The sequence below is a fragment of the Mercenaria mercenaria genome, chromosome 18 (assembly GCF_021730395.1).
Source record: "Mercenaria mercenaria strain notata chromosome 18, MADL_Memer_1, whole genome shotgun sequence".
Classification (NCBI taxonomy): domain Eukaryota; kingdom Metazoa; phylum Mollusca; class Bivalvia; order Venerida; family Veneridae; genus Mercenaria; species Mercenaria mercenaria.
In genome coordinates, this window is record NC_069378.1 from 50,114,899 (window position 1) to 50,133,831 (window position 18,933).

General features: G+C 35.9%; 1 protein-coding gene across 2 annotated transcripts in view; it reads right to left on the minus strand.

Moving 5' to 3' along the window:
- Window positions 1-18,933, minus strand: part of LOC123539029 (mitogen-activated protein kinase kinase kinase 3-like) — an 87,768-nt gene that overhangs the window by 52,327 nt on the left and 16,508 nt on the right. For both annotated transcript variants that reach the window (XM_053529567.1, XM_053529566.1), the window contains exon 2: window positions 12,728-14,206. In XM_053529567.1, the coding sequence (XP_053385542.1) occupies window positions 12,728-12,752 (25 nt within the window). In that variant the 5' untranslated portion in view covers window positions 12,753-14,206. The remainder of the gene's footprint in view (window positions 1-12,727; window positions 14,207-18,933) is intronic.

Below are 18,933 nucleotides of genomic sequence, written 5' to 3' on the forward strand. Positions count from 1 at the left end.
TTTCTGAAAGTCGCAAACTGAAATAGCCCCCCACAATGTCACTCTCTGCCCCTCACATGCATGCAAAAGCACACCTTCGAGCCCATAATTATATGGTCAGGAAACATGACAGCGGAAGATGGAAAAAGCACTTTTGCCTCATTAAATTTTCATGATTTTAAAACCTAAATTTTTATATGCAAACTTACAATCCTTTGCACGTTTTTTTAATAGGAAAAGCACTCCTGGGTAACATTTAAATTTTATGCTGCCTGAAATTATCCATACAAATCTACAATAAAATTTATTTTTATGTTATAGCTAAGCAATAAAAACAGGTATATAACTTGCTAAGTAGTTTTTTTTTGAAAAACCCATTTTTGTTTCTAGATAGACATCAAAGTACTGTGATATTTGAAAACTTAGACCCAAATTTCAACTATTAAAATAAAAGAAAGAAAAAACACAATCAATATATCTATTGCAAATTATTGCCAATTTTGAATTTATTTGTTACAACGCTTACAAACTCGAAATGTTTACAATGTTTTGAATATTGCTTTGCTAGATTGACTGAAACAAAAGTTGACAGGGTAGCCTGGGATTCCACAGCTATAAGAAACAGTTCTAACACCACTTCTCCGCAAATAACTGACAGATTCCCCTGACAATGCCCCCTAATGACAACTTCTGAAAATTTCCCAACTTCCCCTTACAACCACTTCCCCAAACAACTTCCCAACTACTTGCGAAAATGTCCCCTGATGGCAACTTCCCTTAACACTTTCCCAACTTCCCCTGACAACTTTCACACACAAATCAAGAGAGAGAAACTGTCTCGCTCACAGATCAATCTCACAGCTTCCAGGAGTCACGCCTAGCTGACACATCTGCTAAATTTTCATGTCAAACTTTTTCCACTGGGCTCTTAACTTCAGGCATTTTTTTCTAATGTAAAATACTAATTTTGCTGTAACTTCTGCACTTACAATCTCAGACAGTGTGACCTTCAAGTGTTAACAAGAAAAAAAAATACAATTACATATTTAGAGCAACAGCACACTATGGGCTGTTCTGACAATGTCTATACAGAAATAAATTTGTAATAGATCTCTGTCAAGATTTCAATAAATTTCACCAGATTTAATTTCTGATAACAAACTGCAAAATTACTTTATCACTGTCAGACAAGCATAGCAATAAATCATTTATAGCATTTTACTGTTTATCTAGCACAACATATCTGTTTTACAATTCAACTGTAAAATCTGCATTCCTGCACTGGAATATTTTTTGGTCTTCGGAATAAAAAAGGGAACTTGGAAAGTTTATAATCTGGTGAAATATCGAAGTGTCTGTCTTGTATTTTTGCAGAGAGATTATAACACCTGTTGGTGAATTGTTAAAATTCCTTGTTAATCTCTGCCATTATTCTGAAATGTGTCACAATGTTGTTCCAGTAACCATGGTAACAACAAATTCTTGCTAAAGAAAGGACAACAATTTACTTCCACTTCTGATACCTAGCTGAAGAATAGAATATCTTTTATCTATCTATCCAATTTTTGGCCCTCTCTGGCATGACAGTTTTGATCTTTACACAAGAGTGTCCGTGCTCATGGGTTCGCTCCTGGTTGGGTCATACCAGACTTGAAAAATAGTTCAGTAGCTCCATTGCTTGACTTAGCATCAAAAGAAATTTTTAATATAGGTTTCTTTTATTTCATACCATTATAATGATGGATACCATCAGAAATTAGGTGTCACCAGTGATTAATGTAAGCTATAGAACTTGTATCACAATCAATTTTAAATAAATTAATTTCAATTAATTACTTTCAACATAGTGTCTTCTGTCAAATCATCAAAGAGAACATGATTGCCTCACCTGAAGTTCTCACTCGAAATGAATCCCTCACCTGGAGAACTCACTCGAAATGAATGCCTCTCCTGAAGATCTTGCTCGAAATGAATGCCCCTCCTGAAGATCTCACTCGAAATAAATGCTTCAACTGAAGATTTCACTCAAAATGAATGCCTCACCTGAAGATCTCACACAATACTGCCTCGTCTGAAGATCTCACTCAACAATACTGTCTCACCTGAAGATCTCACACAACAATACTGTCTCACCTGAAAATCTCACTCAACAATACTGTCTCACCTGAAGATCTCACACAAATATGCTGTCTCACCTGAAGATTTCACATAAAAATACTGTCTCATCTGAAGATCTTACACAACAATACTGACTTATCTGAGATCTCACACAACAATACTATCTCGCCTGAAGATTTAACAAAATACTTTCTCACCTGAAGATCTCACACAACAAAACTGCCTCATCTGAAGATCTCACTCAACAATACTGTTTCACCTGAAGATCTCACACAAATATGCTGTCTCACCTGAAGATTTCACATAAAAATACTGTCTCAACTGAAGATCTTACACAACAATACTGACTTATCTGAGATCTCACACAACAATACTATCTCGCCTGAAGATTTAACAAAATATTTTCTCACCTGAAGATCTCACACAACAAAACTGCCTCATCTGAAAATCTCACACAACAAAACTGCCTCATCTGAAGATCTCACTCAACAATACTGTCTCATCTGAAGATCTCACTCAACAAAACTGCCTCATCTGAAGATCTCACACAACAAAACTGCCTCATCTGAAGATCTCACTCAACAATACTGTCTCATCTGAAGATCTCACTGAACAAAACTGCCTCATCTGAAGATCTCACACAACAAAACTGCCTCATCTGAAGATCTCACTCAACAATACTGCCTCATCTGAAGATCTTACTCAACAATACTGCCTCACCTGAAGATCTCACTCAACAATACTGTCTCACCTGAAAATCTCACTCAACAATACTGTCTCACCTGAAGACTTCACATAAAAATCCTGTCTCACCTGAAGATCTCACACAACAATACTGTCTCACCTGAAGACTTCACATAAAAATCCTGTCTCACCTGAAGATCTCACTCAAGTACTGTCTCACCTGAAGATCTCACTCAACAATACTGTCTCACCTGAAGACTTCACATAAAAATCCTGTCTCACCTGAAGATCTCACACAACAATACTATCTCACCTGAAGATTTCACACAATACTATCTCACCTGAAGATTTCACACAATACTGTCTCACCTGAAGATCTCACACAACAATACTACCTCACCTGAAGATCTCACAAAACAATACTGTCTCACCTAAAGATCTCACTCAACAATACTGTCTCATCTGAAAATCTCACTTAACAGTTGATTATTTGGCTTTCTTGTGAGCTCTATATTGAGCCAACTGTCCAAATCATGAAAGAGTTCATTTACTGAAAAGATGTGATATTGCATATCTTTGGAAGTATTTCTTTATGAATTCCATGGACAGATTAAAGTTGTTAATTTAAAGGACTGTGAAATACGAACCTTAGAGACCTGCTGTAATTGTGGTGAAGTGGGCTCTTCAAACTTAGGTGGGAGGTAAAGTGTACTTCTTCCAAATATATCCATATAACAAGTGAACTCTATTTTTGTATGCCGCCCCTGTATAAAAATAACTGTAACCAAGGCTGCAATTAAAAAATTGTTTGTTTGCGGAAACACGACCCAAAGTTTTTTTGTGGGTAAGTGAGGTAAGGAATATTTTTGGCATATACCGGTAATCATATAGGAAAAAAAGATTTTTTCATCTGTCAGACTAGCCAGAAAAAAAATATGGGTCGCAGTAATTTTCACAGGCAGGTCCTGTTACTGCAAGCGAAAGGTTTTTAATGATAGCCCAACCAAAGCTAAATTAAAACTTGAGATATTTCTGCCAGAGAGATTTCAATTTTCATTAAGCCATCACACAGAAAACTAGATTTCCACCTGTTTTAACACATTCTTGTTTATTAGCTTTCCTTTATTGACAAACTTTTCTGTCCCTTTCAACACCCACACTGTCTGACCCCTGACACCACTTGCCTCTTCTGACAAGAGTTTTATGAAAATTAATTTTCACTTTTTTTTCCCCATTTATACTCATAGCTGTTTTTTCTTGTCAACAAAATTAATGTGGTGGTCTTGTTTTGGTAACAGTATTGCACAAGTGATGTAACTAGCCATTTATTTCCTTAATTATAAAATGTGACATACCTTTTACACAGCTTTATTTCGCAAAAACTGGAAAATTGTAAGTTTATAAATGGTATCAACATTTATAATGGTAGCCAAAGAAAAACTTGATCAAAAGTTTTCAAAGGGTGATAGTAAAAACAATTTATTTACATATTTTTCAGTGATTTATCGAAATATTACTGTGAAATATATCTGGTACTAAAATTTCACAGAAAAAATATCAAATATATTTTTCACTGGTCCAAAACATGATATATGACAGAAAATTTATTTGTTTTACATGTAGATGAAATTATCCTTCATTTGTGAACACCAGATCTTACTTTTTCACTTGTGGCGTTCTTATTTACATCATGGCAGGTGAAGCGAAAAAGTTAAATAGCGAATCTGTATGTAACAAAGTAGGACTGCAGAGCTCCAGATAAGATTTTAGGTTAAAGGGTATTTTACCCCCTAGTTTTTTTTTCAAATGGTATTTTACTCCTAGATATTTTTTCAAAAGGGTATTTTAGAATTCTAAATGGTTTTTCAGAATTCGAAATCATTTAAATGGGTAATAATAATAACTGTTTGTATAATTTTCTGATATTCATGTGCTCCGCTGAAGTGCCTTTGTCGACTAATGCTGTTTTCCTGAATATTTTTGAGCCTTCATTCAAATAGTTTTAACATTTAGTTTACTGTATACATTACATCTTACACTACATCTTAATTTCAGTTACTGACCACTGCGATATATCAACAGCCAGTGATACTTTGACTGTCAATGTTTTTTTTCACAAACACCAACATGTGTGTGCTTCGGCTTTTCCAACAGTTACCCATTATATATCATAGATCACGTGCTTAGCGATAGGCATTGTCCGAGTCATCTCCTGTCACACACTAATATACTTGAAGAAGAAAATGGCATTATTTTACGATATCGTTTGCGTTTGCTTTTATGAGACACCATTTTGTTTGTTGTACTCGATTACAAAAAGGATGTGCTTGATTTACGATAAAATTGGATTACGCACTTAAATCGAGTAAAATACGTATCCCGTTTTTTCAATGCGTATCAGTACGCGTAGGTTTGATTTTAAATGCGTTTTTTGTAAATTTCAAAACGTATTTACGCAAATACGCATCTTATCTGGAGCTCTGGGACTGAACCTGATTTTCGGTCCTTTAGTTTGCATTAACTGTTCTGAACAGTTATAATGTTATTTTAAGGTACCGGTACTATGAAATAAGACACTGCCTGGTTCATGAATCGATCCGACTTCAACTTATCACATAAGATTTGAAAAGAACTGTCTAATGACAGCAGCGATAACTCTTAGCCCCGCTTGCGGCAAGTGATTCTACCTTGGCGACCAGTGCAGACCAAGATCGGCCTGCACATCTGTGCAGTCTCATCATGATCTGCACTGTTTGGTATTCAGTCAGTATCTTTTTGTTAAAAAACCCTTTTTTAAATAACAGTATTGTCCAAGTTGAAAGATGGATAAGTTCATTTTAGAAATTTAGCAGGATAAAGGTTAACAGTCTGCCCATATTTGTACTGATGTACAAGACGTTGGAGATACTATGTGGACACTTATTAGGCACAAGGAAAAAGCGTATTCTTCCAGAAAATCTAAAGTCAGACACTCTGTGCACAGGCCTGAAGGACAAATCTTTTTAATTTAATAGTATATATCTCAATCGGTATCTATCACATGTCACCGTAGTGGGACAAATCCCAATTATCGTCACTTTGCGATGAAAATCAGAAGGATCAATTCCCTATTACACCTGTAATAGTGAATGTATTCAATTCATACAATAAACCTACTTTGACTGAAATTTTCAGGGGGCGTATGTTCAAGCCCAAAGGACCAAATTTTTTTCCCCTTATTTTCCTTTTTTCTAGCAAATTGTTAATTCTTTCAAGACTTATTATTGATTTATTGTACAAAAGTGGACATTTTTCATCTGATTAGAAATTTCTTGCTATTCAAAGTGAATACCTTAGACATCTTTAAAAATACTCAGTTACATGCGTTAAAGGTTCTCTTTTTGCCTTTACTCTTCAGCCTTCAGCCTGCTGGTGGCAAGATATTCTGCCTTTGTGACCAGTGCAGACCATGATCAGCCTGCACATCCGTGCAGCCTGGTCATGGTCTGCACTTTTCGTTATTCAGTCAGTAAATTTTCAGTGAACACCCCTTCGAATAATTAATGGTATTGTTCAAATTGAATGATGGACCAGCCCATTTTAGAAATTTAGCAGGCTATGGGTTAGACTACATTTTTGTGGAAGTAATGTAGAAAGGTTTTCCTTCTGCCCCAAGGTTATATTTGAATGAAGCAGGGCACTAGACAACTTTTGGGGACAGGTACCCAAACCCTCAGGAAGGGGAATTTTTCGGCATTTTAAGACGAAAAGGGGAAGTTTAAGCCATGTATATGTAACTACTTTTCACACTTATTAATACTGTTTTCAGTCATTCCTAACTGATGTGACTATATTGCAACAGTAATCTTCCTTAGAGGCACTATATAATATCAAAAGAAAGAGTTCATGTCTATTTGTGTCAAACAACCTATCATCAGGGGAATTTTCTTCTGAGAAAGGGGAAAAAAACATATTATTTTAGGAGGGGAATGGTACCCATATTCGGCCCTAAAAATGGCCAAACGAGTGCCCTGTGAAGTGAGCAGAATTTAAAACAATCCCACAGGACTCGGCCATAATTTTTCAATGCTGAAGTTAAAATTCTGTCTCATTAAATCTGTTTACTTGAGACACCCTATAAATTATTTTGTGTTTTATTATTGTTTACCAATAGTTTGGTGATTTTTTTTATTAAATTAATGTTATTATGAATTCCAAATGTTCTGGAAAGTGGCCATCACTTTGCAATTTGTCTCTACTTGAGCTTGAGGAAATACCATAAATTATACAAAATTTATAAAAAAAACGGCACTGTAAAATTTGTTTAAAATTTGCAACACAATGCAAAACAAAGTCAACTTTAAGAATATATCTAGTTAATACCACTTTTCAAACATTACTATTAGGGGTCCAATACCTTCAACTGGCACGGTGTATTTGGTGTGTTTTAGGAGGAAGTCTTTGGGGCTAAAAATTTGTAAGATTTATTCTGGAGAGACAAAACTACCGTTTTTTTTGCCGTTTGCTTGCTGGTTGTACATAAACAGTTTGCAACTGGGTTTGAAGTAAGACTTTTCTGAAAATGTATTCACTTGTCCAAAAGACAGCCAATCATTGATAAAGAAATTTTTTTTTGAAAAAAATTACAGACCTGGAAGCAATGTACATGTCAAAATGCTCACGATAACCTTTCTAATCGCTCATTGCCATAGGTGCAAAAAAAAATCAAAATGACTTTTGGCATTTTTTTTTCTAAGAAAACATTATAACTGTAATATATTCAAGTGTATACACAGCTCATTGATCCATACTGTATCCTGGGTATGTTACTGCAACTTATGCTTTTGCATGCCAGGTGTAAAGCACCAATAATTATACGAGACTCATTTTTTTTCTAATTTTAGTGGAACAAGGGGTTCAAACAAGCAACCCTAGGTTTTGTTTGCCTGATGTCTATGTAACCACTGGACCACAGATAAAACTCCTATGATGAAATGTCATGAAGTTCTGTTAGTAAAAGTTATTAATAAGCAGGTCTAGCGAAATCTGAGGCCATTATGTTGAAGTGATTGAGTAATAACCTGAAGGTTACAACCTTTATTCACTCTTGAACATTTTTTTTAAGTATTTATAAAGTACATCTCTAAAACAGGAGTCAATGGGAAGCTTGGGAAAGAGAAATACATTTGTGCACCACTTTCCATATTGTCTCAAATTAATGCACCATACAAAATGAAATTTTTAACTTGTGCATTGAATAAAATTTCACAAATTAAATGAAGGCCTTTTAACTTTGCCTTACCATCAAACATAAAATACCATTGTACCCTATGTCTAGAAAATTAATATATCACCAGTTTCGGAGAAATATACCCTTTATTTTTTCTCTTCTTCTAGTTCAAAGTTTTAGACTCATTATAATATTTAAATCTCAGATTATTAAATTAAACAAGAGCTGTCACTAATGGTGACAAATGCCCCCACAGCGCCTTGACCCACACCTTTGACCTGGTGACCCCAAAGTCAGTAGGGGTCGTGTACTCAATAAGTACTACCAGCATGTGAAGTTTGAAGGTCCTGGGTGCAGTGGTTCGCGAGTAAAGTGCCTTCATGCAAAAAGTTAACATTAGCCCCTGTGACCTTTGACCTGGTGACCCCAAAGTCAGTAGGGGTCGTGTACTCAATAAGTACTATCAGCATGTGAAGTTTGAAGGTCCTGGGTGCAGTGGTTCGCGAGTAAAGTGCCTTCATGCAAAAAGTTCATATTGGCCCCTGTGACTTCGACCTGGTGACCCCAAAGTCAGTAGGGGTTGTGTACTCAATAAGTACTATCAGCATGTGAAGTTTGAAGGTCCTGGGTGCAGCGGTTCGCGAGTTAGGTGCCTTCATGCAAAAAGTTAACTTTCGCCCCTGTGACCTTTGACCTGGTGACCCCAAAGTCAGTAGGGGTCGTGTACTCAATAAGTACTATCAGCATGTGAAGTTTGAAGGTCTTGGGAAGACCCGTTACTAATGTTGCGAGAACTTGTGGGTCGACCCTTTTGCCTATTGTATGTACAATTGACGTAGATATCTGTTTATATAATTATGTATATATTGGCAATAAAATATGTTTAAACCCAGAAGGTCTTGGGTGCAGTGGTTCGCGAGTAAAGTGCCTTCATGCAAAAAGTTAACGTTGTGTGACGAACGAACGAACTAACGAACGGATGGACAGTTGAAAACTAATAAAAAACTTCAGGATTTAGAAACTAATAAAGTGGAAAACAAGGTGCAGGGAAGGGAATTGAAGGGAAGAAATATGATACTGGCCTGACAAGACTTAAAATCTTATTCTCTTAACCCTTAGCCTGCTGGCGGCAAGTGATTATGCCTTTGCGACCGGAGCAGACCAAGATCAGCCTGATGCAGGCTGATCATGGTCTACACTGTTCGCTATTCAGTCAGTAAATTTTCAGTTAACACCCCTTTGAATAATAAATCGAATGATGGACCAGTCCATTAATTTTTAGAAATTTAGCAGTCTACATTTAACCAAAGCCAGGACACATTGTAGTAAGTATGGTAACTGTGGCATGAATCATGAAAATTTCCCTCTAATAGTTTCTATGATAAAATATGACATATTTTATACATTTTTTCACACATAAACTATGAATCACTGTAATATTGCATCTGTTATTTATCAAAAATGGCACATGCTACTTGACTGAATAATCAGTGATTTCTCTCTCTGATAATGGCTAACAAGTAAAACAAAAAAGCTAAAGGTCACATGCTTGTTGTTTATAATTTTTCTTTTTTTAAATTTAATCCAGGGTCTGCCAAAATTACTGCTGTGACCCCAAACTTGCCTGCTATTAAAGTGTTAAAGTTCAGTTTTTGCAGCCAAATGCAAAACCTTGATCAGCATTTGACAGCAAATGAACAAAGCGACCGTGGGTGCCCCAATGGGCATTTTCAGGTGCCTGGTTTGAATAACCGATATTCCACTAACTTCTTGTATAAAAAATTTTGACCTCTTGAAAATAGGAACAAGGCCCTTCTGAGTAAGTCAAATCCAACATTTTGCAGGGTTACCGGTTAGTTACGCATGTCATAAAGTTCTTTATCACCATGCATTAAAGTTAAATGGTACTTTTAATCATTTTCTTTCATTTAACCTTTAGCCTGCTGTTGGCAAGTGATTCTGCCTTTGCAAACAGTGCAGACCAGGTTCTGAGCCTGCACATCATGGTCTGCACTGTCTGCTATTCAGTCAATAAATTTTCAGTGAACACCCCTTCGAATAATAAATGGTACTTCCCAAATTGAATGATGGACCGGTCCATTTTAGAAATTTAGCAGGCTACGAGTTAAAATTTAAAAGAGTAAACAGGTTGAGCCACTACACGAAGCAGACAACTATGAATCATGAAACAATTATAATTACAGATTGAATGAGAAGATTGATCTTCTCTTCAACATAAAAAATTCTGTTCTGCACATATTGAGTTCTGTTCATACTTACTTCTGTACACACAGTGAGTTTTGCACATACTGAGCTCTGCATATACTGAGTCCTGCACATACTTAGACCAGCATATACTGAGTTCTGCATAATAATACTGAACCCTTCACATACTGAGCTCTGTACATATACTGAACCCTTCACATACTGAGCTCTGCACACATACTGTGCCCTTCACATACTGAGCTCTGTACATATACTGAACCCTTCTCATACTGAGCTCTGCACATAACTGAGTTCTGCACATACTTAGTTCTGCACATATTGAGCTCTGCATATGCTGAAATCTGTACATATTGAGCTCTGCACAGACTGAGTTCTGCAAATGTATACCAAGCCCTGTATATACTGAGTTCTGCACCTACTGAGCCTTGCACATACCAAGTTCTGCAAAAACTGAGCTCTGCACATACTGTGCCCAACACATACTGAGTTCTGCACCTACTGAGCCTTGCACATACTAAGTTCTGTAAAAACTGATTTCTGCACATACTGAACTCTGCATTTACTGATTTCTGCACATATTGCCTGTCCACAACCCTTTTATGCTGAGTTTGGGTAAATATAACCTCAAAATGACCAAGTAAAAACATTCGATTCTCATCATAACAAGAGCTGTCCGTAAGACAGCCAAGCTCGACTATTCGAAATATTGTCCCAGAAGCAGGAAAACATTACTCAAAAAGGTTAAATATCAAAAGAGTTTTAAGTTCAAAAGGGGGAATAATTTGACCAAAATGCATATCAGTTATGGGACTTAGTGCTATCAACTAGTTTTATAACCCCGAAGGCACATGTGAAGTTTCAATTCAATATCTGCATTAGTTTTGGAGATAGAAACTTGCATGTAAAACTTTAACCAGAATTTTCAAAGTCCAAAAGGGGGCATAATTTGCCCAAAATACATGCCAGAGTTATGGGACTTGATCCAGTGAGGTAAGTAATTGATCTAGAAAAAGAAAAAATAAGTTTCAAATCTATATGCCTTTTAGAAATAGCTGTATGTACTTGCACGCAAAACTTTAACCAGAATTTGCTAAGTCCAAAAGGAGACATAATTTGGCCAAAATGAAGGTCAGAGTTATGGGACTTGCTGCTATCAACTAGTTTTATAACCCCGAAGACACATGTGAAGTTTCAAATCAATATCTGCATTAGTTTTGGAGATAATAACTTGCATGTAAAACTTTAACCAAAATTTTCTGAGTCTAAAAGGGGGCATCATTTGCTCAAAAAACATGTCAGAGTTATGGGACTTGACCCAGTGAGGTTGGTAATTGATTTAGAAAAAGAAAAAATAAGTTTCAAATCTATATGCCTTTTAGAAATAGCTGTATGTACTTGCACGCAAAACTTTAACCAGAATTTTCTAAGTCCAAAAGGGGGCATAATTTGGCCAAAATGAAAGTCAGAGTTATGGGACTTGCTGCTATCAACTAGTTTTATAACCCCGAAGACACATGTGAAGTTTCAAATCAATATCTGCATTAGTTTTGGAGATAGTAACTTGCATGTAAAACTTTAACCAGAATTTTCTAAGTCTAAAAGGGGGCATAATTTGCTCAAAATACATGTCAGAGTTATGGGTCTTGACCCAGTGAGGTTGGTAATTGATCTAGAAAAAGAAAAAATAAGTTTCAAATCTATATGCCTTTGAGAAATAGCTGTATGTACTTGCACGCAAAACTTTAACCAGAATTTTCTAAATCCAAAAGGGGGCATAATTTGGCCAAAATGAAAGTCAGAGTTATGGGACTTGCTGCTATCAACTAGTTTTATAACCCCGAAGACACATGTGAAGTTTCAAATCAATATCTGCATCAGTTTTGGAGATAGTAACTTGCATGTAAAACTTTAACCAAAATTTTCTAAGTCCAAAAGGGGGCATAATTTGCTCAAAATACATGTCAGAGTTATGGGACTTGACCCAGAGAGGTTGGTAATTGTCCTAGAAAAAGAAAAAATAAGTTTCAAAGCTATATGCCTTTAATTGATGGCTGTATGTACTTGCATGCAAAAACTTAACCAAGGTGTGACGCCGACGCCGACGCCAGGGTGAGTAGAATAGCAAGACTATTCTTCGAATAGTCGAGCTAAAAACTCAGTTAGTCATTTTCAATTACCGTGAAATTATTTAATTTTGTGGTCACAGAATTTTGTGGTTATGGTAAAAATTGCTATTTCCTGGACATACGAATTGATGAATTTCATATTTTGAATACAAAATGAATAGGAATTTTCCTTCACTGGGATTTAATTTTGTGGATTTGATTCACCAAAGAATCTGCAAAAATTATTCCTCGATTTATAATTTTACAGAATATTTGGAGCAGAAATTTCAGTTCAGCAACAAAGTTCCAGTTTTCTTACTAGCATTGTTCAACAGGGGGTGCACTGTCTGGTAAAGAACTTCATGCCTTTGTATAAAAGTTGTTTAACATTTTAAATTTTTTTTACCTGAATCCTTTCCCGCCATGTCCATTCCTTGAAATATTTTTCAACTTCCCGTCTGGCTACTGTGCTTTTGTTACTCTTGAATTTAGTAATTCCAGTAAATCCATTGAAGTTTGTTGAAATATTTGTATCAATTTACTCCATATTCCACTTTTTTCCCCATGCAAATCACAAATTTTCACACATCAAAAAACAGAAATATATACAAACAACATATGCCAATAACATGTATATCCTGACAGAAAATAACACACATTTTATCCTACATCGGAATGGAACAATAACTTTTCACTTGCCATTTTGACAAAAAGTATTTTTACCACAAAAATACGACTATACAAATTTAAACACCTTTTCACCACTGCCTTTCAAAATCGAAGATTATTTGAGGTATTACAACTATTTCCGCAGGAAAATTTGTTTCAAATCGCACTTTTTAATTTCTGCACATAATCTTTCCGATTTAATGCAACAAACTTCTAGAACTTGTTTTACGATCTTGTCAAATTTCGGAAAAAAAATATCTTGCCGACTTCTTAGAAGAAGCTGCACAAACAACTGATCTCCGTTATCGCTGTATTATCAGTAATCCAACGTCATAGTATGCAAATTACACTTCCATCGTGATAACATCTTTATCACACTTCGAGACCTTTCGTTCAAACAAGATATCCTTGTCTCTCTCTATACAAGTTTTCTAATTTTTAAAATTCCTCTGTTTAAAGCCAGTTTACATTTCATTCAACTCTTTTTAACATCACTCTGCCATATGGTTACATCTAAATGAAAGATTATCACACATTTTCTATACAGCATATGCCCTGTATCAAATTTATGATTATTTTACTTTTCTTCCAGCAAATTTTTCTTTTGAACTCGGCTCCTTTGATGTGATACAAAAAGCCACAACCTGTTATGTTAAGGTCAGTAGTGCAAAAAGGTCAGACAGATAAAATCCACTTCTTAACTATTTTAGTGCGATATTTCAACCTGTGAACAGTAGCATAATATTTATGGTCAGTACTTAAAATGACTGTCAGCCAGCAAAATTCCAATCCTCGAATACTGGTGACACAAAACAAGAACTCCCGCTCCAGGTACAGGAAAGAAGTGGAACTGTTTCTGTGAGTAGTGTAACTATTTCTGTGAGCAGTGTAACAGTTTAGGTCGGTAGTGTAACAGTTTTGGTGAGAAGTGTAACAGTTCAGGTCGGTAGTGTAACAGTTTTGGTGAGAAGTGTAACAGTTCAGATCGGTAGTGTAACAGTTTTGGTGAGAAGTGTAACAGTTCAGGTTGGTAGTGTAACAGTTTTGGTCAGTAGTTTAACAGTTCAGGTCGGTAGTGTAACAAGTTTTAGTCAGCAGTGTAACAGTTTCAGTCAAATGAGGTGAGACGCAGTTAGCTTCTATAAGATGAAATATCCTTGTTGAGACAGCAGTGTTAAGTTGATCAGCTCAGGAACCCCTGTACACTGTGGAACACCTGAAGTGAGAAAAACACAAATTTTAATTTACAAATTTTGCAATGTAAAAAAGCAGTAGCTAAAAGAATATTACACTGAAGCCGATTAATTCAACACATCTAAGAGTGTGAACATTTTGTTTGTTTGTTTTCGTGGCTTTAATTTCACACCAACAAAATTATTTATCCTGTCACTTGCAGTATTTTCGACCCGATATCAGGGTGCCGTATATCTTTCTTGATATACCGTCAGTTGATCATGTGACCAGTGATATACGGTCAGTTGATCATGTGACCTTATGATCGATATTGTTGTCATAAGAAATTTTGCAACGAAACCATCATCATTGTGTTGGAAATGTCCGAACTAAGAAAATGAGTGGTCAAATAATGAGTTTTTATTCAAAAACGAAGAAGTTATTGCGATTTTGCCGGTAATCACGTCATTATATAAGTGACGTCATTACGAATATGACGTCATTAAAGCGGTTGTCGCACACTTTTTTTTGTAAAATAAATTGCCAAATATCGGAAAATGAAGTAATGACAAGATAAATAGAATAATAGGTTAGTGCCTAAGATGGAGAAAGTTTATCTGGCTCGGCTCCGGACGTTATCAGGTTCGCCTTCGGCTCACCCGATAACCTCCTCCACCCTCGCCAGATAAACTTTCTCATCTACGGCACTAACCTATTATTCTCTATATATCAAGTGGCAACTGTCCAGCTTTGATGGTGGAGGAAGACCCTGGGTGAACCTCCTTGCATCATTTCATCACGTGTGGGCCCCTGGGTAGAACCAGAGGGTTGTAAGCCAGCTGGATGGCTTTTTCACATGAATTCATTGTGCCCCGAGTGCGGCTCGAAACAACATCAGTGAGGGGCAGAGACCTTAACAACTCTGCAACAGAGGCGCTATTAGGTGTGAAGAGGTGTTATGTACTTGACTCATTCAACATATCTTTACTAGTATGAAAAGGTGCAATGAGGTGGATTGATTCCACACATCTTTACCAGTATAAAGAGATGCAATGAAGTGGACTCATACTACACATTTTACCATTATGAAGAAGTGCAATGAAGTGGACTCATGCCACACATCTTTATCAGTATGAAGAAGTGCAATGAAATGGACTCAGTCAGCCACACATCCTTACCAGTATGAAGAGATGTAATGAAGTGGACTCATACTACACATTTTACCAGTATGAAGAAGTGCAATGAAGTGGACTCATGCCACACATCTTTATCAGTATGAAGAAGTGCAATGAAGTGGACTCATGCCACACATCTTTATCAGTATGAAGAAGTGCAATGAAGTGGACTCATGCCACACATCTTTACCACTATGAAGAAGTGCAATGTAGCAGACTTTACCACTATGAAATGGTCAATGAAGTGGACTCATTCCACACATCTTTACCAGTATGAAGAAGTGCAATGAAGTGGACTTAATCCACACATCTTTATCAATATGAGGATGTGCAATGTAGCAGACTCATTCCACACATCTTTACCAGTATGAAGATGTGCAATGTAGCAGACTCAATCCACACATACTTACCAGTATGAAGAAGTGCAATGAAGTGAACTCATTCCACACATCTTTATCTGTATGAAGAGATGCAATGTTGTGGACTCATTCCACACATCTTTACTACACAGAAAAAGATGCTGAATCTAGTAATTAGTCTGATCTCACTGCAGTCAGACACAACACTCGTCTCTCAGACACGTAAACTAACTAGATTTTATAAACACTGTTGTACATTTAAAGTTTCATAAATACTTAATAATAACCATAAATATCTTAAATCTGAATTATAAATAGCATGAAAATGACTTTTATGAATACACATATGACAGGAATTTTATCATAATTGATAATCATTGTTTACCTGGTAGTTATTATCAGTTACAATATCACAGGTGTCTAAAGATTTTTGTCATGAGTTTTGCACATAATATATGACATACTAACAAGTAATATTACAGCTATATACTGGGCTAATGTCCCAAATTAAACAGGTACTGTGTTGATCAAAGGTAATGTCCATTACAAACATAACTGACATCGTTTTCTTTCTACATCAAAAGACATGTCTCAAGGGCTGAAGGGCTGGATCCAGGACTTTCAGTCGCTCTGTATTAAAGGCACTGACATCCAGATTGTATAGCAAAAAAAAATTTTTTTTAGGTATATGAAAATAATTGCTGTATTACTTAAGAAGGCCTTGAAATTTAGTTACTGACTGATCATAAGTTATGGAAACAAATAATTTTCAACAATGAAACGCATTTGTAACAAGGCACTGGAAGTAAACTGCCTTAATTATAAAGTTTTATAACAGTTGAGTACATTACTGGTCAATGCCAGCAGGAAAATATTTATTGCCGTGGTGACCAAGAATCGATTCCACTCAAGCATGTCTTTTTTTTTTATTTGGCATTTTTAAGATAGTTAATTAAGAAACAAAAATTTATGTTCTAATGTTCCTAATATGACCAACAATTCTAAAAAAAAAGATCACTTTTTAGCCAAAATCTGATTTTGGTGGTCAGTGCCTTTAGGCCAATTTAATGTTTCAATATTTGTATAATAACAATCATCAAACATGTCAAAGGCCATCAATTCAGACATACAAATGTGCTGATATCATCAAAGGCCAACTATTCAGACATGCTTATGTACCAATATCATCAAAGGCCAACAATTCAGACATGCTTATGTACCAATTTGATCAAAGGCCAACATTTAGCAATATTTATGTACCAATATCATCAAAGGCTAACAATTCAGCCATATTAAAGTACCAGTATCTCTGAAGGCCAACAATTCAGCCACACTAAAGTACCAATATCAAAAGCCAACATTCAGCCATATTTATGTACAAATATCATCAAAGGCCAACAATTCAGCCAAATTAATGTACCAATATCATCAGAGGCCTAGAATTCAACCATGCTGATGTACCAATATCATCAAAGGCTAACAATTTCGGCCATATTAATGTACCATTATTATCAAAGGCCAACAATTCAGCTACACTTATGTACCAATATCATCAAAGGCCAACAATTCAGCAACACTCATGTACCAATATCATCAAAGACAAACAATTCAGCCACTATGATATACCAATATCATCAAAGGCCAACAATTCAGCTACACTTACATACCAATATCATCAAAGGCCAACAATTCAGCCACTGTAATGTACCAACACAATTCAGTCAAGCTCATGTACCAATATCATCAAAGGCCAACAATTCAGCCATATTTATGTACCAATATCATCAAAGGCTAGCAATTCAGCTATGCTTATGCACCAATATCATCAAAGGCCATTAATTCAGCCATGCTTATGTACCAATATCATCAAAGGCCAAAATTTCAGCTATGCTTATGTACCAATATCATCAAAGGCCAACAATTCAGCCACGTTTATGTACCAATATCATCAAAGGCCAACAATTAAGCCGCACTGATGTAGAAGTATCTGCGTAATAAATGTCACCTAAGGTCAACAAAAATGTCAATCAATTAAGGCTATTCATAAATGAGCCGTGTCATGAGAAAATCAACATAGTGGGTTTGCGACCAGCATGGATCAAGACCTGCCTGTGCATCCACGCAGTCTTGTCAGGATCCATGCTGTTTGCCAATAGTTTCTCTAATTCCAATAGGCTTTGAAAGCGAACAGCATGGATCCTGACCAGACTGCATGGATGCGCAGGCTGGTCTGGATCCATGCTGGTCGCAAAGCCACTATGTTGGTTTTTCCATGGCGCGGCTCAAATATATTTTACATAATCCATGCATCTTACAATACCCTACTGACACATATAATATAAATGCTGTACTCATATATGATTATACTACCAATATAATTAGAACACTAACATAACAATGTCCTACACTATCCTTTGTGTTATATGATATAAAATACCACAAAACACCAAGTCAGAAACCACAATTTCCGTCATTGTTTTGGTCATAATTTTGTTTGCAGGTACCTGTGGTTAAATCAATCAAACTTAACAGTGCTTAAGTTGACACATGGATTTGATTTCATTACAAAAAAAATATCAGCCTTTATTGGTATTTTCTTTTGACTTTTTGTAATTTTCTTTTACTAAGTTTAACACCATGTTTGAAGCAGCATTTATTAAAATCAAATTTCACTGAACCAGGTACAATGGTTATACAACCAGTCTCAGACTACAGACTGGCCATTGGTCAAGGTTACTAAGCTGCTGCAGAACTGGGTCAAACAAAGCTTGTAAAACTGAGTTTGGAGACCAGTCTAAAAATTCTAGCATTTGACTGGTGTGTTTGGAACATAAAACTGAAATTAACCAATGGCAAGGCTGCATTCCAAGACTGGTTTCAAAACTCAGTTTTATAACTTTCTTTCACCCAGTTATGCAGCAAACAAGTCAGAAATGTCATAAAGTCTATGAGCAAAAGTTCTAATTTATTTTGTTCAAATTTTCTTGCTCTAATTATTTGTGGCTTTTTTCTTCATCCTTACAATTACCACACTTTTGAAACACTTTTAGGAAAAACCACAAACCACCCTCTTCAGATATAGTAAATGGCAACAGTGATTTGTGTCTAGGTTTACATAATGTACTTTCACAATCTTTAAATAGTCAGGATTTTAACTAACTTTTTAACCTCCATTATGAAGAACATCAAACTTGAACTAGAGAGAAACTAGTATCAGACAATGTGATATGCAGTAG